General features: G+C 44.2%; 1 protein-coding gene across 4 annotated transcripts in view; it reads left to right on the top strand.

Annotated features, from left to right (window-relative positions):
* Nucleotides 1–24,412, top strand: part of MTCL2 (microtubule crosslinking factor 2) — an 85,454-nt gene that overhangs the window by 52,205 nt on the left and 8,837 nt on the right. The window contains exons 5-12 of one of the 4 annotated variants that reach the window (XM_081864718.1): nt 4,769–5,998; nt 6,978–7,148; nt 7,577–7,702; nt 9,135–9,365; nt 10,570–10,677; nt 12,388–12,558; nt 21,655–21,906; nt 23,269–23,340. In XM_081864718.1, the coding sequence (XP_081720844.1) occupies nt 4,769–5,998; nt 6,978–7,148; nt 7,577–7,702; nt 9,135–9,365; nt 10,570–10,677; nt 12,388–12,558; nt 21,655–21,906; nt 23,269–23,340 (2,361 nt within the window). Of the gene's footprint in view, nt 1–4,768; nt 5,999–6,974; nt 7,149–7,576; nt 7,703–9,134; nt 9,366–10,569; nt 10,678–12,387; nt 12,559–21,654; nt 21,907–23,268; nt 23,341–24,412 lie in introns of all 4 variants that reach the window. The other 3 variants (XM_081864719.1, XM_081864720.1, XM_081864717.1) reach the window with 3 other exon arrangements.

The raw sequence follows: 24,412 nt of genomic DNA, 5'->3' as shown, positions 1-24,412 counted from the left end.
ATCCTCAATTTATGTTTACAAACCTTATTTTCATTTAATTTAGACCATTTTAAAAACCAGTTTTAACCTATCCAAATTTACACATCAATATTTATACCTCATTATTTTTTCTTAAACATTTTTCCTAAAGTCGACCAAAATTTCCCTTCCACGACTTTCCCAATTTCCATACCAATAGCAAAACAAATTAAAAACAGAACAAACTATATTTGTATACCCTTTGGATTCCCAAACTCCACCCACCCTTTTCCCGGTTTCAGTCCCAATCCAAAAATCCATCAGTCTCAATATACTGTTTAGCCTGGAGATCTCACGTCCAAGGCTTTCAATTCTCTCTCAGTTCCTCTCTGCCGGTCTTTCTGATAGTCCTTAATGTTAAACTCCAAATCTCGAAGAGGCTCCGGCCCAACAGGATCCATGTTTCTACCAGCCAGACCTCCATATTTAATAGTAAAGCCTATGGGGTACTTCAAATCTTGTTTTGTGCTCCTTTCAAGTCCAAATGTCCCCCAAGCTCCAGCTTCCACCTTAATCAAATTTATAATCCTTCGGTCTTCAGATCTCCACATAAGGAGATCTCTCAGTGCTCCACTCTCCAATTCAGGCCAGGCTTTCCACATCAGATTTTTATTTTCCTTTTTTGTCGTCATGTCAGGCCTCAAGTTACAACTCTCCTTTAGCATCTGCAAAATTTCAGCTCCTCCTTCCTTTTCTTCAGGAGCAACATATGTCTCCTGCTCCATATTGTCAAAGCTCTCAATTTTCTCTATTTGTTCAGTTGAATAGGCTTCCTGTTTCAAATCCTTATCAGATTCAACAATGTTATTTACTGTCAAGTCCAGAGTTGTAACGTTTGTAGCCAAAACATCGATTTGACCTGGAAACTTTCCCAAGAGAACAAATGTTCTGTTTAATTCAGCTTGGATTTTCCCTCCTCCAGCCATTCCTGTAATGTCACTAAACCCCTCTAGGGGGATTTTAGTTCCTTAATATTTCTTTCAGCTCAAGTCCAAAAGTCAAGTTATTTTGTATCAGCCCTTCCTTATTTTCAACAGATTATAACCAATGTAACCAGCAGAAGCAACAAAAACAAGGTTCTCTTTTCCCGTCTTGACAGCTAACTTGACAGCTGTCAAACTCTTCAGTATTTCATCAACAGGCTCTCTCGCGGGACGCTCCCGGGTCCGGGGGGGGGGTGAAACTTCAGCTCCCAAAATTGATCTTTTATCCTCCAGTGAAAATTCTTGTAATGTCAAAACCGTGAAGTTAAAATCTTTTACTAAAAAGAAATAAAAAGTTATCTCGACCTTAGCTAACAGGTCCTTTGCTTTAAATTGTTTACAAAGAGGGGGGGTGGACTTCCTTTTTAACCCTTCCCAGCTCGTTCCTAATCCAACAAATTTTTCTTTAAAGTTCGAATTTCCGTATTACTCACGGGTTAATGTTTTAGAGTCCGATTGTTCCAAGGAAAAAGTCAGCGCTCTCCGATAATGGCTTGCGGCTTCACTCCGCAGAAGAAGGAGTACTCTCAGCACCGCGCCGCACCCCGTCCCCGTTCCGGAGCCTTTAAAAAGGCTCCTTCGCAGTTTGGGGGGGCGCAAATGGTGCCCGCCGAGTCACTATGCTCACAGGGTTCCACACCTGTGATTTTAAAGGTCCCCGCTTCGCCGCAGCGGCAAGACCCAGTCTCTGCAGAGCCGATTCCCTCCGGAGCTCGGAGGGAATCCGCCATTAATCGATGGCGCCAACCCAGAAGTCATCTGTGGGGTTTATTTAGGAGCAAGCCCTCGTAAAACCTAGAAAGGTCAAAAAGGTTCTGTTTCCTTAACCTTACCCACTTCAACCCGGCCCCCGCGGTCCTACATAATCTTAGAGTTGATTCAAACATGCATTAAAAAATGTATTGAACAGGCTGTCCTGACTTTGCCACTTAGTACTAAATGCATCATGTTTTTTTGTGATCATGTGAACATAAGCATTTGGTGGGAGACTTGAAGATGACGCTAGGCTAGATGGAGAATTAGATACTTTGGAATTTGATCAGCTCTCTTCTGTTTGCTAAATCAGTAACCAATTGCAAGTTGACTCCTTAGAATTTTTTCCTTCTCTTGAAACCTGGAGCATGACTAAACCTTTCCACTACTGACCCTTCGCCAAACTGGTTGTTAGTTCTGAAGGGTGCATAGAGCTACCTGATTTTTCTTTTTCTTTGCAGCTAATTGCAGCTTAGAGAGGAAGGATTCCCCTTGGGGAAACAGTTGATGGGCAAAGTGTTAAACTCTCAATTCCCCCACCCCAAGTGCAATTGTCCAAATCCAAATAATTTCCTGTGGCTTATTTTAGGAAAACTAAAAGGCATTGGGAGATCCAATCACAGATCACACACATCATATTTAGTGTGACTCTTGGGGCAATTGCTGAAATCTTAAGGAAAGGAAAATTAAGAAGGGGGTAGGAAGAAACTACTGTGTGTTGTAGACAGTGATGGATCAGTTCATTTGCAGTTTGGGGACAGGAGATAATATAATGTTATGGAAAAGGATACATTTTGCTTCAGATCTGCTTCAGATCATCTCTGGTTCTCAAAGTCCTGTACTTTACCCCCTCAGAACCCAATATAGTCCATTAAAAATTAGTAGTACAGCTCTGGAAATATCACATATGCAAAATAGATTATCCAGAATGTGGGTGATTCTGGAGCATTTGAGGCTCATTTATAGTATTTCTCTTTGTATGTATACAATTGTTGCTTTTAATAGCTGATCAATTCTTTAATTTTGGGTGGAGGGTGTATTTCTTTTAGTATTTTGTTGGTGAATATATCAAAGGTATATGTTTAAAATTATTCAGATTGGTCCATCAGACTGACTGTCTCTCCTTCCCTAGCAAACCACCCTCTTCATTCTGGGTTAAGTGCAGAATCTTCATCTGTGTAAGATTCAAATTTTCAAAATTATGGGAGGGACAAATCTCTCTTCTCCTGGTGGGAGTGGTGTTCCTTTGGCCAGTGTTCGTCTTAGACAGCTGGGCTCTTTTAAGGATCTGTTTAGAATTGTAGCGCCAAACTCCAAACTAGCAATAAGTTCAGCTGAGCATAGTGGGGCTTTGTTCTGAGCAAACACACATAGGAGTACACAGCATATGCATTTTCACATGATAGTAATATGAGGCAGGGGTAACTGGTGATCTGCTTGGGGAGTGACAAGTCTTCTCCACCCCAATTTTGGAGTTGGGGGGACCAATCTTATTCCCCTCTCATCTCCCCTCAGTTATTGAACTTCAGGAAAGACCAAATACTTAAGGAGTTCTGTGACAAGGCTTTCTTTGTTCGGAGCCATACCAATAAGAACCCCCTTGTGTTTGAGCTGGCACTTTTAATCCACAGACAAAATAAGCCTTATTTTATTTTTTCTTGCAAACAGTATCACAGATTATAGATGTAAATTGTACAGCCTAAAAATGCAGTCTTTGTGTGTCAGAGTTTAAGCTAACTTAGAGATGTGCAGCACTGTGGACCCAGGGCAAAGCTGTTCTATTACTAGATTTGTTCATTCTGTTTATATTCTACAGAATGTAGCCCAAAGGACAAGTTTCTAGAAATTGAAAAGTGTGACCATTCTGCCCTTGAGGACTGAAATGGCAAGGGAAAACCATTTTCTATAAACTGTTGCCACTTGTGTCGGAAAGTTCCTGAGGGGGCTACCTTGGGGGCAGAAGGGACCAGACTAGCTAATGCAGAAGTGTCAAATCTTGTATTGTATCTGAAAACAATAAATCTGCAGTGTGTGTAGGAAGGCTCACATGTATATTTCAAAGGTAGTAAAACTGATACCACAGTGTACTTGTGTAAAAGGAACTGGTTCCGTATTGGGCAGGGCTAGCCAACATGGTGCCCTCCTGATTTTCTTGGACTCCAATTCCCTTCAGCCCTAGCTAGCACAACCAGTGGTCAAGGATGATGGGAATTGTAGTCCAGCTACATCTGCCAGGCAACACATAGGCTACCCCTAGCATTTGTTGTTTAGTCGTTTAGTCGTGTCCGACTCTTCGTGACCCCATGGACCAGAGCACGCCAGGCACTTCTGTCTTCCACTGCCTCCCGCAGTTTGGTCAGACTCATGTTTGTAGCTTCGAGAACACTGTCCAACCATCTTGTCCTCTGTTGTCCCCTTCTTGTGCCCTCAATCTTTCCCAACATCAGAGTCTTTTCCAGGGAGTCTTCTCTTCTCATGAGGTGGCCAAAGTATTGGAGCCTCAGCTTCAGGATCTGTCCTTCCAGTGAGCACTCAGGACTAATTTCCTTAAGAATGGATGTGTTTGATCTTCTTGCAGTCCATGGGACTCTCAAGAGTCTCCTCCAGCACCATAGTTCAAAAGCATCAATTCTTCGGCGATCAGCCTTCTTTATGGTCCAGCTCTCACTTCCATACATCACTACTGGGAAAACCATGGCTTTTCCCAGTATATATTTCCCCTAGCATAAGGTATACCAAATTTTCCTCCACTCAAGCAAAAGGGAAGCAAGACAATATTCCAGGATCATTGAGATAAAGAGGTTAATCACGGGAAACAAACAAAATGGCCATCTTGGCTTGCCTGTGTGACATGGATGTAGATGTTACAAAGTTCAAGTATGTGGATTGTTAGTTTTAACCATCATGCCATAATAAAGGTTAGTCTCAGGGATAATCTGTTTTGCACAGAGCACCCTGCCCAAAGTGCCATTTTTAGTAATGCTTGCACCGTTTGTACCTTTCTTTTATGCTAGGAGGACAGCGCAGACCTCAAGTGTCAATTGCATTTTGCTAAGGAGGAATCTGCCCTGATGTGCAAGAAACTGACCAAGTTAGCCAAAGAGAACGACAGTATGAAGGAGGAGCTGACGAAGTACAGATCCTTGTATGGGGACCTGGAGAGCTCCCTCTCCTTAGAGGAACTGGCTGACTCCCCTCATTCCAGAGAGGCAGAGCTGAAAGTCCACCTGAAGCTTGTAGAGGAAGAAGCCAACATCTTGAGCCGGAGGATAGTAGAGCTTGAGGTTGAGAACCGAGGGCTGAGGGCAGAGATGGAAGACATGAGGGGCCAAGGAGACAAAGAACTCTTAGGGCAAGACATCCGGTTTGCCTTCTCCATGACAAACTGCGGGGACTCTGGGGACAGTGTGGTGGAGCTTAGGCGGCACTTGCAGTTTGTGGAGGAGGAGGCAGAACTGCTGAGGCGCTCGCTGATGGAGTTGGAGGAGCAGAACAAGCTCCTCATGAATGAGCTCAATAAGTACAAGTCAGACCATGACCTGGACATCACTCTGTCTGAGGACAGCTGCTCAGTGATTAGTGAGACCTCCCAAGAAGAGCTGGCCACGGCCAAGGTCCAAATCAGTGAGCTAAGTGGCAAGGTTAAGAAGCTCCAGTATGAGAACCGTGTCCTGCTCTCCAACTTGCAGCGCTGTGACCTTGCTTCCTGCCAGAACACTCGGCCCATGCTGGAGACGGATGCTGAGGCTGGTGACTCTGCCCAGTGCATCCCAACGTCGCTTTGGAGAGAGGTGCCCATTGGGGGAGAGAATGATGCCAAGGAGAGAGCACCTGGCAACGGCTTTAGCAAGTCGCATGAAAGCAGCCCCTGCAGGCTTCTCAAGTCCAAGGACTTTGAGACCCTCCTTGACATCAGGGACCAGGCTGCACTTGTCAGCAAAGCCATTGATGTCCTGATCTCTGATGCCAATGGCTTCACCTCCAGTCTCAAGCTCTGCATGGACAACGACTGTGCAGAGCTGGTGCTGAGTGAAGCCATGGATAATGAGAGTATGACTGACTCTAAGCTAATCAGTGCCATTTTGATGAGGCTTGGGGTCCTTCAGCAGGAACTAAACACCTTCATGAGGAAGGTGGACTACATTGGAGACCACCTGAAAGACCAGAAGGACTCCTTGCCAAGCGCCAGCTCCCAGGATTCCACAAAAGAGGCTCTGCAGAAAGCTCATGGCTGTGAATTCCAGGTGAGGCTTTTCCTGAGATGTCAACAGTGACTCCCTGGCAGTGATTATTGCTTTATTTGCCCATGCTGTTTTCTCCTGCTTTAACAAATCAGAACCTGGCCCTGTTAATGTAACTTCCCTTTTCTGCCTCTCTTTTCTGAAATGACAACTAACAACTGGCTTACTGCATGGAACTGTAGCTAGTGACAAGGTAGGACTCTGGTTTAGTGGAGTGTGCATGAGGCAGGAGGAAGATTGCTTTGAGAAATGGAAACCACATTACAGCTGCTGCTGAATAATTATTTAGTACCAACTGCAGTCCATCATCATCTGGGGGACACTAAGTTGGAGAAGACTGGTCTAGGACAACAGCAGCTAGTGGAGCATCACTGCACACCTGGCCTCCTGGCAACTGATTTGCTACTGCTTGCAGGTAGTGGCATTGTATGGGCTGCATCGGCAACAGCACTGCATTGGTGCCAGGCTCCCTTCCAGTTCATCCCTTCTGGTAAACGGTAAACGGTACTGCTGCTGTTGCCAGGAGGCCAGGTACATGCTGCTGCCATTCCTTATGGCTGCTCCTGATCTAAGGTAAGACCTAAGAAAGGGAAGGGGATCTGGGGAGGGGTCGCAACCTCCTGAAGCACACTCCAGTTTTTCAGAGTTCTATTTTTGTGCATGCTTCTGGCCCCCCCTCCCTTCCTCCCTCAACTAGCCCCACCCCAGGCACTGCATGGCACCATAACTGGTGTTTGCACATTTTTTCCCTCTCTCTCTTTTCCCCCCTCCCCAAACAATCCAGCCCACGTGTCTGCTCATTTTGTGTCTCCTTTTGTTTTCCACTTTGTCTTCTGCCACGGTAGTGAAGTTCCTCCTCCTCTTCATCCTTTTTGTTGTCTTGTAGCTCTTATTGTTCCTGAGACCCATTGTTTTGTTTGTTTTTTCTTTTCTTTTCTGCTCTTTTGGTTTGTTCTCATTAACTTGCCCATGCATGCAGCAGTCTGACTTTAGGGAGCCCCCCGACTGGGACATCACGGAGAGCAGGACCTCTGATCTCTACCGCAGTAGCAGCAGCAACAGCACCGCCACCATGGATGTGGATCCCAACATGGAACTTGACCGGAGCTACAAGTCATATCAACCAGAGGAGAAGGACTCCTATGTGTCTGAGGTAGGTGTCAAAGTATGTGATTATGTTCCCAAAGGGAGGCAAGAAGGCTGGAGACTCTGGGGAGAATAAGTTGAGTGCAGAAATACTAGATCAACACATTTCATGTGGATGGGGAAAAGAATGGCATGGCCCATATACAAATCTTGTGTTACCTATCCCAATGTCACATGACAAGTGAGAAACAGGTGGACGTGGCTGGAGACTGGGGAAATTGCCTAATGGGCCTAACTTGACCTACAGATCTGAGGTTCCTCACCATGACAACAGGGTGTTACATACAGGCCAAGGTCACTCCCTGCAAGAAGTTGGCTGTTCTTCCATGGGCCCTTAATAAAAACATTTTTTAAAAAAAAAGACATGGAGAGATTAGTTTTTGCAAGAATGACCTACCTGACTGTTGTTGGCTTTGATTAAACTATTCCCCGCAGATCAAAGAATTGCAACTGGTCCTTTCAGAGGCTAATGAGAGCTTGAGGGGCCTACAAGAACAGCTCTCCCAGGAGAGGCAACTGAGGAAAGAGGAAGCAGAGAACTTCACCCAGAAAATCTGCCAGGTCAGTGAGATTTGCCTGGAGCCACTCTCCAGGCAGGAAGATGAGACATGCAACAAGAGTACAGGAGGGACTAAAGGCACAGGGCTTAATCCCTCCCATTACTTCAGGCACATCCTAGTGCAGCATTGTATGAAAGCACAAAGCAGCTGCTACCTTGTTTGGCTGCCAGGAAAGAGGCAAATTCTTCCATATGACCCCTCAACATGCTGAGAGTACATTATCCATAACAAGCATGCTCTGAAAACAAACCTGAATGCAGCAGTCCTCTAGCAGCCAAGCAGAATTGGTGAAGTCAGCTATGGGTTCTCTAGCTTCCATATAAAAATAGCCATTCTTTGTGAGACCTCTTCTGTCTGTCAAATCTCTCTCAAACTTGGAAGCTGGATGTTGGAAGATTCAGAACAGACAAAAGAAAGTACTTCTTTGCATAGCCCATATAGTTAAATCTTGGAATTTGCTTCTGTTGGTTATAGTGATGGCTGTCAATTTGGATGAGCTTAAAATACTACTAGAGAAATCCATGGAAAATTGAGTTATTAATGGTTACTAGGCATGAAGTCTGTGTTCTGCTTCCACTCTTGGAGGCTAAATACTTCTGTTGCTGGGGATCCCAGGTGGAGAGAGTGCTGTTGTCCTGAGGTTCTGCTTCCCAAAGGCATCTGTTTAGTCACAGTGAAAATAGAGTGCTGGACTAGATGGACCTTCAACCTGATTCAGCAAGGTGGTTCTTGTTCTCTTGCCCACTTTGTTCTGAATGATGAATGGCAATCACTAGAATCCTCTAGTCATGTCTGGAACTTAGCTATTTGCCCAGATGCATCAGCCACAGCACAAGTGCCAGTAAAATATTGTGGCAAAAGGTCATTCATGGGAGTTATTAGTCAGGCCTCTGGGTGTATTTTACCTGCGAGTATTGTATTTAGGCTACAGGCATGAATTGCAGCTGCCTGGGAAATACAGTTGATAAACACAAAAGTATCAACCCCAGAATTCTGGGATTTCTAGCTGCAGAAATTTTGGGAAGCATGTGAAGTGTCAGTGGAAAGCTCAAGACATTTACTGAGTTGTAAGTTTGAGATGGGGATGATGATGACTATGTCCTAGCCCAGAAGCCATCTTTGTGGTTTTTCATTGATGTAACCCCTGACATGTGCTCATAAACTAATGGTGCTTCTATCCTTTCTCTGTCTGCTACCATCCTGGTCCTTTCCAAAATACTCATTCCCCCCTAAAACTAGTCATAGCCCCAAAACTGAGCAGCTAAAGTTAACTTGTGTGGATGTGAAAATTCTTTTTTAGAGGATGTGAATGTCTGTGTCTCCAGACTTGGGAGTTTCTTTGCTCAGCAATCCTTGATTATTTTGGTGTACTCACCCTGTTACTTCACTCCATATAACAAACCTGCTTTCCATCTCTTCCTATCCTCTGTCAGTTGAAGGAAGATCACCAGAAGGCCCTCTTGAGGCGAGAATTTGAGCTGCAGAGCCTGAACCTACAGAGGAGACTGGAGCAAAAGTTCTGGAGCCAGGAGAAGAACCTTCTGGTGCAGGAATCCCAGCAGTTCAAGCAAAATTTCTTGCTCCTTTTCATGAAACTCAAGTGGTTTCTGAAGCATTGGAGGCAGGGAAAGATCCTACAAAATGAGGGCAATGACTTCTTGGAGGTATGGCAGGCTTTGAGCATGAGCTTCTCTGCTGACTAGTCAAAAGTATACTACTGACATTAAAGCAGATAATTCTGATGTTTTTAATCATGTGTTTTTGCTTCTATTAATTGTTTTGAGTTTGTTTTTCTACACATCAATAGGTTGTGGCATAGATAGTCACAACCCATGTATTTTTGCTGTATCACTTAGAAAGAGAAAGAGTGAATGAGGCTGCAATAATAGTGTGGATGAACTACATCACAGGTGGCTAATTTGTGTCCTTCCAGATGTTTTGGTATTATAACTCCCAAATTCTTTGACCATTGGCTCCTGCTGGGCCATATGGGAGGTGGAGTCCAACAACATCTGGAAGCCACACGTTAGCCACTCTTAGACTATATATTATATCTCCTAGATAGCAATGGGTGCTATCCTGGCTTCTTTTTTGGGCTCTTATCAAAACTTGCCAAGAATGAGGCTCATATCAGCTCCAATTTATCAGTTGCTTCCTGTCTTCCATATGACCTTCTCAAGAACTGCTATCTCGCCTTTAGCATGTAAGCTGCTTTCTCAACTGTGAATAAAGTTCAGCTTGGTGAAGGTCGGCTGCTGAAATACAAGGCAGTTTCACACAAGAGGCTTCAATGGACTTTGTTTTAGATTCTTCATGAAAAAGTGAGGTTCTTCACAGAAATATGAAGTCTCTACATTGTCTCTCTGTTTGTTCAGTTTCTCCTCTGCTGCATGAACTACATTTATAAGTGATACGGAGAATCACAAGAAAGGAATAAATGCACTTTTTAGTGTCACAGATTAAATTGCTCTAAGAGAAGTGACTCGCAAGGCATCTTTCCATAAACTTAGTGATTGAAGACTTGGGAACAACAACCTCTTTGCAAACTAGGCTAGCATGGAATCCAACAGACGGTTCTGCTAGGCACAAATGTGCAGAAAGGTACCTGAGACAGAAACACAAAGAGGAGAATGCTGTTGAAAGTCACTGTGATGATGTGACACAGAAGCATCGCTCGAGGGTGCACATTCCTATCTTGTTACAGTCTGTATCCTTTATCTCATTGTTAATCATCCTAAACCTGTTACCTCTGTTTAAAGGATCCAGTAGGTCAGGCTACTACTGTCGGGTCCTTTTCTATGCACAAAGCACTAGGATGCAGCCACTGAAGCCTTCCACTCACTACTTGCCCTGCCCTGTGCTTTCCAGGTGAACAGCATGAAAGAACTGTACCTGCTGATTGAAGAGGAGGAGCTGAACCCCCAGCAGCAAGCAGATAACAAGATGTGTATCAGAGATACCTGGTCTCAGGACTCGGTGAGATGTGATGAGGTGCCCTGCTGGGGGAATTTTCTTCCTGCTTGGGATGCAGTGAAGAAAGTTCCCCACAAAGAGTGCTTAGGCCTGTAACTCTGTGGCAGCTGAAGATCCGTGGCATCTCCCATTAAAAGGATCAGGTAGCAAGTGGTGCAAAAGACCTCTCATTTCCCGAGACCCTGGAATTCTGCCAATCACAGAAGACAGTTCTGGGATAGGAGGACAAATAGTATGGGCTGAGCCCAACCAAGCTGTGCTGGTGGAACAACTTATGTCTGTGTAACAGAAGTTCCTGTCCCTCTGGTCTTCCCAAGTACCTTTTGCACCCCACCCTGATTTGGAGAACCACCTGTGCAGATCTGGGAGGTGGTGCTTGGAGAGAATAGAAGGAGGGGAAGTTCTGTTGTGCAAATCATTCCACTCGCACAGCGACTATGTTGGATGCTCCCCAAAGGCCTGCATAGAAGGCAGCTTCCTATGTCTGTTCCTGAGACTTAGACCCTAGATAATCCTTTGGTTTTGCATGGAGCACCAAAGAAGGGGAGGGGTTTGTGCAACTTTTTTTTTTTTTTAACCTTCCAGGATAATTTGCCCTCTCTTGTACCCTGCACATTCTCTCCACCCCAGAGGAGAAGGGATGAGGGCAACAAGTGGTGCACTCCCTGACGAAGAGGGGCTCATTCTGTGAAGCTGATTGTAGCAGCAGTGCAATTAATTAATGGGTGAAGGGAAATAACCCTTAGATGGACAGCAGTGGTACCCACTGAGAAGCAACGGAGGGGTAAAGCTGGAGTACAAGTTGCTCAGAAGACATGTCTGTCCAGACTGTGCCACACTCTTCAGCCACCATAAATGATAGAACTGTTCTCTGATGTTCACTGTGTTTTGTTTGGAGTATTTACTTTTGCCCCACTCCCTCCCAGAAAAATTCCTGCCAATGCCCATGTGTGCAAAAAGTCTTAGATAGTCATTAGATCACCTATCCAGGGAAGATGTTTTTCACCAGTATTTTTCTGGCCACTGATTCAGTAACTACTTTGTTACTCAGGTCAGTTTAACTTGGGCTGCTTTTTTCTCCTGCTTTTTAACCAATCCCCACAAACCACAGAGAAGTACTTTGAGGCTGGGCAGGGCACAGATGTCTGCTTTTGCTCACCCTAAACTGATTATCAGACTAAACTACTTTTCCCATGAACTCCCAACTCTGAGAAAAGTGGCATAGTTTAAATTCAGGTTTGTTTGTTTTTAAAAAAATCAGTTAATGAGCTTCCTTATTGCATTTATTACTTTCACTTCACTATCATTTATATCTGACCCTTCCCCCAAGGAGCTAATCATAGCAGGCCCCCTCCCACTACTTTTTTTAATAGCAATCCTGCCAAACAGGTTGGGCAGAGAGATTGTGATTGGCCCTTCAGAATGTTGAGTGTGGATTTGAACTTGGGTTTCTCCAGTCGTAGTCCAGCACCCTAACTATTACACACGAACACACACAGGCTGTCTTGGAGGGGGTTAGACTAGATGACCCTTGGTGTTCCTTCCAGCTCTACGATTCTCTTATTCTCCCTGCCTTTAGTTCAGAGTGCATGCTTCTCCTTCAAACCCCCTTTCTTTTTGACTGCATAAGGATTCTGAAAAGTGATGGCCATTGTCTAGAACGTGGTGTGTGTATGGCAGTCATACTTTATTATGCATTTTTTGAATTTCTAGCAGGCCAATGAGTATATCAAGACCCTATCAGACATGAAGGTGACCTTGAAGGAGCTGTGCACGGAGTTGCGCGAAGAGAGAAGAGGCATGAACGAGCTGCAGCAACAGTTTGCCAAGGCTAAGGCGACCTGGGAAATGGAGAGAACTGAGCTCAAGTGTCTCATCGCACAGGTCAGATATCTAAGCATCACATTTTTACTCTCTCAAACTGCATAAAGTTTATCTTCACTCTAAACAGGCAGCAGCTCACATTCTCTGTGTTATCGTGCATGCTTCAAAACATGGGCTTCATTTAGGTTTGGCGAGGGGTGGGCAAGCGCAAACCATAGTTTGCCAATTTGTATGTAACAGGAAACAATGGCATGTCTGACCAAGAGTGAAGGGGGCCATCAGGGGTTCATAAATGAATGAGGAAGCACACAAGCCCAATTATGCCATCCTTTGGCATTATGTTTAGATCAGCCTGTTGCATGAGAGGTCTGTCACTGTATTGAGATCTTCAGTCATTTCTGATGATTTTGGGGCCATCAGGAGTGAAATAAGTGATGCTTTACGGTGAGGTGGAATACTCAAACTCAGGGCATGTTTTGATAAAGTGGGAATGGGTCCCCCAGCTTGTGATTTGGAATTGGGCTTGGCTAACAAAAAAGATCCATTGTTTTGGAGACCCAATTATGAACCATTTTCATACTCCATTGTTATCCCAATGGAACCACTGGGAGGACAGTGTTGTATCTAGGTGGTACGTACATGAGATGGGTCGAGAAATGGATCAGGGTGTTCTGCTGCTTTTGTATTTATATATTTTTCCTTTCTGCTATATCTAGTATGTTATGCAAGAAAAGCCTTTTTGTCAGCCAGGACTAACATAATCTGGCACTCTGCCCTAGAGTGTGTTCTTGCAAAAAGGTAATAAAACTCAAGCTTCCTGACTGTAGCTGTGTGGGAGCCTGCTGCAGAAATGGCTGAGTGACAGTGCTTCTGACCAAGAGCTCCCTTCAGAGGAGGCTGCAAGCCAGCCCACGGGCTTTCCTTCCATATGTTCTCATTTCTTGGTTGATGCACGAGGGAGCCTCCAGATATGTACGAAGAAGCAGCTGCAAACCTTGCCTCTGGCATTATGCCTCTACACACACAGCTGACTCACAAGGAGGATTTCCTTAGCAGATCCTGTGGCTTTCCTAGGCTGCCTCCGCATCAACTAAGAAGAGTCTGTCTGCTAATAAGCAGCACGGCAGCATCTGGGCATCCTTTGTCCTCTTCCCTCCGTCCCTCCTGTTAATACAGTGGTCTGTTCCATACAGCCGAGGGGTTGTCCATAGAGTGTAACCTGTGTTGTTCTCATGTGTGCACATTCCTATAACCGCACGGCAGATGTAGCGCATGAACAGCACTGCGCTGCTAGCTATTTTTCATGATCTTGGTGGCACTTTTTCAAGTTGTCATGACAACAGGTACTGGAAGTTGCATTTGTATCCAGGTATGCGCTGGGTCGCACATTGCATTCAGCACATAATTGCACCCTTGGGGCAGTTTGGCAACAACATATACAGTATAGCAGCTTTGGCTTATGTGAGTTGGGCCCTAGTAATGCCACTATCCCCAGTGTGTTTGTCTTTTAAACCCTGATCTGTTAGGCAGGTTAAGGGTCATATAATTACTCTGGGAGCATGTGGCATTGCCAGCTGTCCACTCTAGTTGTTATAAGAATTATTCTTCAGAAGAAAAGTGTACAAGGGCATTGCTCTAGGGCCCTTATTTCTCACGCCCCCTCTTTGCTACCAGAGGTCCAGTGGTCTGTCAGTAAGAATGAAGGGAGGAGGCAGGAGGCTCTCTCCTTCTCTTCTGCACTTTCGCTGCTCTGTTTCTGCTTTCTTGTGTTCTGGTTGTTCCTGAACTCCGTGTCCGTAAGCTGGACAAGATTTCCCCTCTGGGATAGGAAAACACCAACACATCAATATTTTGATAGTATGACAGCTACCTCTCCACATCGAAGAACCTTTTTCTTTAATGTGCCTTGGAGTTGATGTCTGGAGTTGATGTCTGGAGATCTGTCACCCTGACATCACAGAGCACATCTTCTGTCTCAAGGGTATTCACATTCATGTAGGTGCATGCCCAGCATTAATGCTTTGAGTTGCTTATTCAGCAGCTTTCTAAATAACATGTGTGTTGAGCTGGAGGGAGCTTGGAAGGACGGAAGTGAGAAGAATGTGTCTGCCTCCTGGCTGGTTTTGTGGCTAAAATCAACAGTAACATCATCAGTCTTGGAGAAGGGTTGAGTCATCTCCCCTTCCACTTCCGTCACCCAGAAATAACTCAACCCAAGCACAAATTCATATCTTGCTGTGCATATAACACTTCCGGTTTTTTACCCATAGATGCAGAACAGCACTGGCAAGGACTCTGTCCTCATAAGAACAGTGCCATTCTGTTCTCTCCTGCTTTAAATCTGGTACCTTTCTAGTAGAATGTGAGAGAAATCCCATGAATCTTTCTGCAAAGGGGGAAACAAAACCTTGATATTTTTTTTTAAAAAAATAACAACCTGTTGTTGAGTTTGGGGCTTGGTAATCTCCTAAAGTCCTCCAGCAAAGCCTAAATGCAACCATTGGATGTGATCCTCTGGTTCCTTTTTCCAAAGCCCCTGTTTGCTTTTGTCCTTATGTTGCTATCCTGCGCTAATGTTTTTAAAGAGAGAGTTCCAAAATTCTGTTGAAAAGAATGTTCAAATGCTTAATTTCTGAACAAGATCTGACACGTCTGAGCTAGGCCCAATCTTAAGGAAAAAAGCAACTCATGTGTCCTGCCTGGATGGACCTGGGAGTTCCAGTGAGCCTTTGTCCCTCCCCCTAACCCCCCCCCACTTCCTGTTTTGTTGCTCTTAGTCAGCTGGAGCAAGTGTGAATCCTCTTCCGTAGCTGGTTTTCGAGTGACTCTTCCTTCAAACAGCTCTTCTGTCTTACTGTCTTACTGTGGATTCCAAGGGAACTGGAGGATAAAAGCAGCCCAAATTTAAGAATACCGTTGATGCAAAATAGTCAGGTGAGAAGTGAAGTGTGAAGTCAAAATGATAGGATACTCTGCTTTCAGTGAACACAGATTAAGTGGATCATTCAGGTTAACATAAAATGTGGAAAGGAAATGCTCCAACAGAAGACACTTTATCTTCCTCCCTGCAACACTTCGGTATAATGGTGCTATATGGTTATCTTAGTGTGCTGCTTACTTTGAAATGCTAGAAGAATGACACATTCTCTGCTTCAAGATGGGGGGGGGGAGGACCATAATCTACAAAACACACTGCCAGTCTTGAAACTGATTCCAGAGGCTGCAGTCCGACCTGTGGCCTGTAAACCACCAGTGGTCTGTGAGTTTCACTTAGGTCTATGGATTTGTGGTTGAAGACAAGAGACAACACATCCATTGCATTAAATATTGTTGGCCAGGCTCCTTTGGGAGGAAGGAGGAGATATAAATTGAATAAATAAATGATAATTCATACAGATTTTTAATTGTATATTCAGCACTTCTTTCATTTCTTATATTGCATTTTATTGCATTACGATTTGAATTCAATATATAAAAAGAAGCAACAAAAATACAATTAAATATCATATAGCATTTAGCACTGTGCATCACAATTGCTATAGAAGGCAGAATAATCATTAAGTGGTCTGCCAAGACTCAGCATTTTTCAAATGGTTCATGGGGAAGAAAGTGGTGGAACCACTGAGTTAAAAGGATAGGCATGCTGGGTGTATTCCTTGTCTTCAAACCAACCATTTCCACTTTTAGTTGCCTTTTGGAATATACTCAAAGCTTGCATCAAGATAATTGATCTCACAAGATTCCTGGTGATGACTCGGCTTGTTATTGATGATCTGTCTTCTTAGGTGGGCAAAGGGCCATTCCATTGTCGTAGAAATATCTGCTGTGTGGGCTTTCCCCTTAAGGAAGGCACATGCTTGGCCCCACCTTGCCTTCCAGCATCAATCGCTCTTGTCTATAAATACTCATCTTATAGCCAGCCAAGTGATCAGCACCACATGAAGAATTTGGGTGCAGCTCTTAAGCTGTTTCTATTTTAGCTTCTATTACTAACATCACCAGAATCTTAATGGCAGCAATTGAAGCTGGCTTTATTCATGCATTTTATTGATTCCCCTCCCTCCCTGCTTTGACTGAGATGAAAGGAAAGATACGCAGCATTATGTGTACCTTACCCAGGGTCTTTGGGGAAATAGGTTTGTTCAGAGGCAATTGATAGAAATTTTGTCCTTGTTCAGGGTTGTAGGGATCAATACTGATTGCTCTGGTCAAGCTGAACTGAGAAACTTGTGGTTTGCAGCACTGAGAGAAGTGGAACATGCTCCTGAGCAGGAGATATTACTATAGGTGTGATTCACCCCTTCCAACAAAGCCTAGCAAGCACATTTGAGTTACATTACTAAGGAAGTGTAAGGCTCATGGAACAGCAGTGAACAATCCAAACAAGAGTCAATTCTATAGGCCTTGATGGGCAGGCCTTGCCAAAATATCACACACGCACACTCCTATTCAAATTATAGATTTGTATATTTTCATTGCCAAACTCATTCCATGCCCCCCCCCAACATGGAATGAGATGCAGTTGTTAAACTGAGGCTGAATCTATTCTTATTTGTGCACTAATACCAAAGAACCTTACTCTCTCATCATGACATAGAAGGAGGAGCAGCCATGAGCTGGGATTTCCTTCTCACCAGCATGGCTGACTAATTGAAGGTCTTGATCAATCTCTGATTGGGAACTTTCTGGGGTACTAGTATTACTAATCATAATTCCCCCTCAGGCTGGCATACAACAATCTAAGACACAGCATTAAAAATGTACACTTACAAAAAATGCAACCACAACAAATTACAAGTTGATGGCTTGCATGAATAAATGTTCACACAGATCAGAGATAATGCACAGCTTATCTATTTGAAGTATTAGCCGAACAAATACAAGTAGAGACCTGCCACAACTTCCTCAGAGAAGAAAACAGACATAGACTCTTATTGTATTGGAGGAGAGCAGGCAGCGGGCTCCCAGTTTTCCCCCAGCCTAACAAATCTGACCCACTTCTTCCCCAGGTAGCCTTATATGTAGTGAACACATGTCAGCTTCTGCTTCTGGGAGATTCTTGCTTTTTAGGTTGCTAGCAATTCACATGCTACACATTGAGTAGTTTGAGGAATTTGGGCAGGGAGGAGGAGGAGGTAATTTTTGCAAGCACATAAAAGTGTTTAGACTGCACCGCCTGAGCCCTCTACTCATGTATTTGGCTTTTCACCCAGATAGCAAAGTTTGTTAATGGACTATAAGTTGGCAAATAAGCTGCAGTTACCAGAAACAAATTCAGTGTACCCAGACAATTGATAAATGTTGTGATAAAACAGATACTGCACCTACTAGAATAGTTTTCTAGGGCATGTCCAAATGGAATTGATGCAGAGCCTTGGGAATGCTGTCCCCCTGCAAAAGAGCTATGTGGAACACTTCGTCTTGCACTGGCATTGGACAGGATGCACTTTCAATAGGAGCTCAGGTTGTACAGTGTGCACAGCTGACTCCCTATGCTAAGCATGGTATTATTCTAGGGCAGAAAAAGTGCCCAAGAAATGTAGAAACTGCTGCCTGGGTGAGTCCTTAGAACAGAGATGGGGAATGTATGGCCCTCCAGATGTTGGATTTCAGCTACTACCATTCCTTTCCATTGTCCAGGCACAACATTGTCCAGGAGAGCCACAGGTTTTCCAGCATAGCATTAGAAGATAAAAGTAGTGCTGTAACCAAGATATCACTGCGTACGGTCATTCTGCAAATCCAGGAGCATTTCTTGTTCCTAGTGTGGCTCCTCTGCACCCTTGTTCTGCCGTTGAATAGGCAAGTGGTGGGTGGGGGTGGGGATAAGGAATAGAGCTGCTGACGCCTTAGTCCTTCATTGTCATAATCTCTCCACTTACTTATACAATGAGGTAGCAGCTCGTGGTTGAGCCCTTGTAAATTGATGCTACTTTCTTTTTATTACAGCCTCATTTCAGCAGCTGCATGAAGACACATTAGGGTTATAATAATGAAGTCTCAAGTAATAACCCACTTGCTGGTACTTTGCTCTGGAGATGCCATTATTAGATCTTCCATGGATTCCCCCAGATGCCCATTATCTGTTTACTCACCCAGAATGGCATCTGCACTGAACTGCTGCTATGCATAAATGCAGGAAACATGTCCAATTATTATCTGATTAGAATAATCATTTCCTATTCAGCTGTCTGAGCTGTCAAGTGCCTGCGGGCCTGAGAAAGGGGGCTCCTAGAATGAGCTTGCTGTTCTCTGGAAGTGCAGTGCTGTGGTCTTTATTTTGTTGGGGCGTGCATTTAACTTCCACACCTAGTAACGTAGTGCTTGCCTCTGATCTCACACAGCTGGCACAATGGGTAGTATGCAAAGTGTTAACCCCAAGGATTCTCATTGCCCTTAATGCTAATCTCCCAGACAGCAGTTATGTAACCAACTTCCTTGGCATCAGCATGCAGTTAGCTTGTTACTGGACACCCGAAAGCAGTTTTGGCAGAGGCTGCTGACTCACCTTCTGTCCATCATATACAAGGAAAGACTGTTGGAGAGTCTCTGACTCCTGGGTGACCACAACACTGGTATTCTGTTTGTAAGCTGATTACAAGAGCTCACTTGCTGAGCATCATGATTTGGTGGCCTGGCCTGCTCAGAAGGGAATTGATTGCACTGTTGAGCCAATCATTCCCAAGGCATTTGTCTCTGTGTCTGCTTTGGAAGTCCCTTGATGCTGGCTCTTCCTTGCTATAGTTCATGCTTCCCCTTTCAGAAATTGCAGTTTGCTGGGCAGCATGGCTTTTGCAGTTTGCTGGGCAGCGTGGCTTTTATTGAATATATTTAGATCCACAAATGAAACGACCTTGTACTAGCCATGTCCTAATTGATATCAGTATGTTTGAGTAGCATGTTTCATCTAAAGATTCCACGGTTGCTGTGAGCTATTCTGTTCCGTAAATAATTTCTGATTTCTTGTTTCTTCCTCCTTTTTTCCTCTGAAAAGCATATTACCTATGGAGATGTTTACCACTATAGAAATGTTTTACTGCCATTATTAACGCACCACACTTCAGAAGCAGCAGTCTCTTTTGCACAATGTTTTAAGTGGAATTGAAGGAGTGTGGTAATCATCCTCATGGTCACTGTTACATACAGATAAATGAGGGAGCTAATTCATGGAGGTTTTCAGTAGGATTTAGCACTGTAACTGGTGAGTCCTCCAGAGACCATAGGTATTTCCAGAGACATCTAGAGTCCTGGAAGTATTATCGGCCTTTGCAGTGTCTCCCAAAACATCAAGCAAATAAGAAGCTCTAATAGGATTTAACACTATCCTCTATTTCTTCTCCGGTGAGCTTCATTTTTATTGGAATTTTATATACAACATACCACAGACCCCCCACCCCCAATACACAAATCCACCCTCATTAAACATGAACATAACATACAGTGAGCATAACATACAACAATACAAACAAACAAATAAAAGACTTCCTTTATCCTGTATCTGGCCTCCTTATTTACTACTTATGAATTGTTTCCTTTATGAATAATTATTCTAATTATAACTTAAATATCCACAAAGTCTCCTGCAGACATTAATCAAAACAAGTCCAGTTATGTATTTTAGGGCACTGTTTTGTGAAGTATTCTCTGCATTTCCCTCATGCCTTTTGAAACTCTTGTCTAGTGTGATCTCTAATTGCCTGTTAATCTGGCCAGTTCAATATACTCTAACAGTTTATCTTGCCATTCCTTTTTTGTTGGCACAGTTTCTTTTTTCCAGTTTTTAGCAGTTAGGATCCTTGCCGCTCCTGTGGCATAGAGGAATATTTTCTGATCTTCTCTTGCTATACCTGTGTCCGTTATCCCTACCTAGTAGAAAAGCTTCTGTATTTTTCATAAAGTTATACTTAAACATTTTTTTAAGCTCGTTATACACTATTCTCTATTTCTTCTGCATCAGCAATAGCAATTAATCTATCATATTCAAAAGGGGACTATCATAATTTGCTTTCTGTTTGTGACAGTTTATGGTTAGTATGTTATGGGAACAAACTATTTCTCCAACAGCTCTCTGGCCTTGATCTTCATTTGTTATGGGAACCATTTCTTGATGTTATGGAACCTTGTCTATTATCTCCCTGTTTCCAGACAGCTGGCTGCTGCATTAGCTATGTGCTGATCCTTGAGAAAACTGAGTATTTTGCTCCGTAAAGTAACTCCTTCCATAAAAAGGGCTGAAGCCCAGTTCATACTCCTGCAAGCAGAGTAATGATGTGCAACATCTAAAAAGCTGACCTTTATAGCTCTCTCATTGGGTCCCAGACTCATGCTTGTTAGTATTAATTCCTGCTAGAAATAGGTAATTATTTAAAGCAGCAGTGCTCAGAAATGCAAGAACCACTGCTTGAATGAGAACAATCCGAATGGAGATCATGGGGTTGGCCAGCTACACAGTCTCTGGCTGCAATTGATAGCTAGCTGTGCAGTCCAGGAGGCTGTCAAAGATGAAGCTGGAGATCATGGGGCTGGCCAGTCTCCTGATTCTGGCTACACAGAGCTGTCAAATGTAGCCGTGGATTGCCCCAACTTGTCAGCACCATGGTTGCCTGCTGCCCTGATCTCCTTTCCTCCACTGCCTGTTTCTTCCCCACCACACTTCCCTAAAATAAAGATACAGTTCCCAGAGTTCCCTGTGAAGAGGGATTGCTTGCTTATGCACACTGAGAACTGTAGCTCTGTGAGGGGAATAGGGGTCCCCTAACAATTCCCAGCACCTCTAACAAACTACAGTTCCCAGAATTGTTTGTGGGAAGCCATGAGTGTTTAAAGTGGCATCATAGTGCTTTATATGTATGGTGTGAATGTGGCCCAAGTCTGATTTTTGCCAAATGGAAAAAGGGGAACATAACCAAGTTTTTAGTTACTTTGACATACCTTGTTCTGACTGTGTTAAATATTGGCTGCTTTGGAGAAAGGATATGAAGTGCTCCAATTCCTAACCAGTAATTCTGCCATGAATATATTCCTTTGAACCTGTCCACCTTTCCAGCACAGCAAGCCAAACAGTCTCCCATAACCAATCTTAGACAAAGGCAAGGAAGCTGCGGCCTTTGATTTAATTGGGTTCCTTGACACAGCCACTCCCTTTGTCCCACACAGCTGGAATCCAAGCCTGGGAAAGGCTTGACAGAGCGAGCGCTCTCTGACTGGAAGACAGCTCTGAAGAGGGAGAGGGAGGAGCACCAGCACCTCCTGGCTGAGTCGTACAGCGCCGTCATGGACCTGACCAAGCAGCTGCAGATCAGCGAGAAGAACTGGGACCAGGAGAAGCTGGAGCTCCTGGACCGATTCAAGGATGAACGGCAGCAGGCAGAGCAGCAAGTGAAGGAGCTGCAGAACAAAATAAATCAGGTGAGAACGGAATGCATTTTGTGGGTGCAACTTGCCCTCCAAAGTCTCAGCAAGTATTTCAGCAAGTGTGAATATAATGTGCATTCCCTTAGCAGAATCAATATAGGCTGGCAGCAATGGATGTCCCTGCATGAGCATAAGTGTGGGTATAGATGCAGAGTGTTGTGGTCGATTCCAGTCCTTGATTTAAATCCCTGCCCAGCCATGGAACTCCCTGGGTGACTTCCAAGCCAATCACCATCACTAGCCTATTTCTCAAGGTGTTTGAGAGAAGGACAGCTCTGTATGCTTTCTGAGCATCATGGAGGAAGGGCAGGATAAAAGCATAATAATAATATGAATCAGGATAATGATGCTGGCCAACAAATGCCGATCCCCTAGGCTTCCTTGTTCCCATGAATACATGCATGTGCTTGCATGCAGCACACATGCCAGCGGGGTACACATAACCCCCTCTTGTGCAGAGCTGCCAACATGATTTTCTGGTTCCAGGTTCCAACAAAATTCGACTGGGTGATGCTGAGTAGGACTAAAATTCGACACAAACTTATATAAGAGGATAAATTTGCATATAATCTGACTGCACTTGGCATTATATGCAATTTTATCTCCTCTTTTGCAGATGGGGTACAGGGCCCAAAGATAAATCAGGATCCACACACAATTAATAAGCTGACTGGCAGCCAGAGTGTCAACATATTAAGCTTTCCCCATAATTTCCAGACTAGAAGAGGCTTGACCTGTTGCATTTCTGCCTGCCTCACAGCTGTTAAAGACACAAAAGCCCCGCCTTCCCTCCACCACCACACATCCCACCCGAAACCATGCAGAGAAATCAGGGTTCATGAATTGTGAACCAGCTATGTTACTGTAGATGCATGTGTGTTTTGGACTTCAGTTGGCTACAAATGAGGCACCTAAATAAAACTCGAGACCCTCTATCATCTCCCCTGTAGATTTTGCGTGATCTGCAATGGTGGAATAGATCTGTCTGTCCCCCAGTGGCACACTGAACACATTCCTTTGCCAGCAGTTAATGTTTCATTGACTCATCCCCAGCCTGACCCTCTGTCAAAATGGATCCTAAGCAACACATCTGCCCCCAAGCTCCGGTTTCTCTATTAGTGATTGATTTTTTGAAACAGTGTCTCTGCCAGAAATATGTGGGTGCTGCAAGGAACACCCAATATCCCCTGAGTACTGTGATGCCAGTGGGATGTCCCTGCAGGGGCTGAACTTTGCAGTGCACTCATTAGAAACTGAACAACAACAACAAAAAAAGGCTATTGTCCACTGCAATGCCACATAGAGGACAAATTGGCTCATGTGCAGGCCCAGCACTAGAATTGCTTTGTCTTTCAGCTGCAGAAGGGAGCTGACCTCTGGGCTTTGAAAAACTCTGAAATGGAGAAGCATGGCAGTAGCTGGAAAGAGGTAAGCTGGACAGGAACGGCTTTGTCCTAACCTGTAAAATTCAGGCAGAGATGACATGTGTTGGGTGTGAACTAAAACCTTGCCCCAGAAAGGTGAATTGAAGCTGTAGAATTATGCTGGGGACAAATTATAAGGGAATGATCACATTTGATACTTGTGAGCATTCCAGATGCCTATGGTTGGCTGTGTGGTGTAGTGGTTAAGAGCGGTAGTCTCGTAATCTGGGGAACCGGGTTCGCGTCTCTGCTCCTCCACATGCAGCTGCTGGGTGACCTTGGGCTAGTCACACTTCTTTGAAGTCTCTCAGCCTCACTCACCTCACAGAGTGTTTGTTGTGGGGGAGGAACGGAAAGGAGAATGTTAGCCGCTTTGAGACTCCTTCAGGTAGTGATAAAGCAGGATATCAAATCCAAACTCCTCCTTCTTCTTCTTCGGACACAGGGTTAGCTATACCTCCTCCTGGTTCAGCAAGGCATTCACTAAATAGGTTACATGTCTCTTATTACTTATGGTGAGGATATTAGGAATGTGTTTCCTGAGAGGGGCTGTGTGACAGACAGAAATTCAACAGGGTCAGCTATTTCCATCTCTGCACCTTTGTGCTGAGGAATGCTGCATCTGTTGAATTTACCTGCATGCATTAAAATATCCTAGCCTTGGTCATGATTGCTATTTTTGATCTCTTAATAGGACTTCAGATTTCAGCTAACTTTGAAGTGCATTTCTATGAAAACTGTAACACCTAGAGCAGGGGTCAGCAAACTTTTTCAGCAGGGGGCCAGTCCACTGTCCCTCAGACCTTGTGGGGGGCCAGAATATATTTTGCAAAATAAATAAAAATGAATTCCTATGCCCCACAAATAACCCAGAGATGCATTTTAAATAAAAGGACACATTCTACTCATGTAAAAACACGCTGATTCCCGGACCGTCCATGGGCTGGATTAAGAAGGCGGTTGGGCTGGATCCGGCCCCTGGGCCTTAGTTTGTCTTACCCATGACCTAGAGCAATGAGCATTTTGACTGAGCTCTTGACATCTCACTGAATTCTGAAATTTAGGGGAAATCCCCA

This window comes from Podarcis erhardii (assembly GCF_964252035.2).
Source record: "Podarcis erhardii genome assembly, chromosome: 6".
Taxonomy (NCBI): Eukaryota; Metazoa; Chordata; class Lepidosauria; order Squamata; family Lacertidae; genus Podarcis; species Podarcis erhardii.
This window is presented reverse-complemented; position numbering and strand designations above follow the sequence as displayed.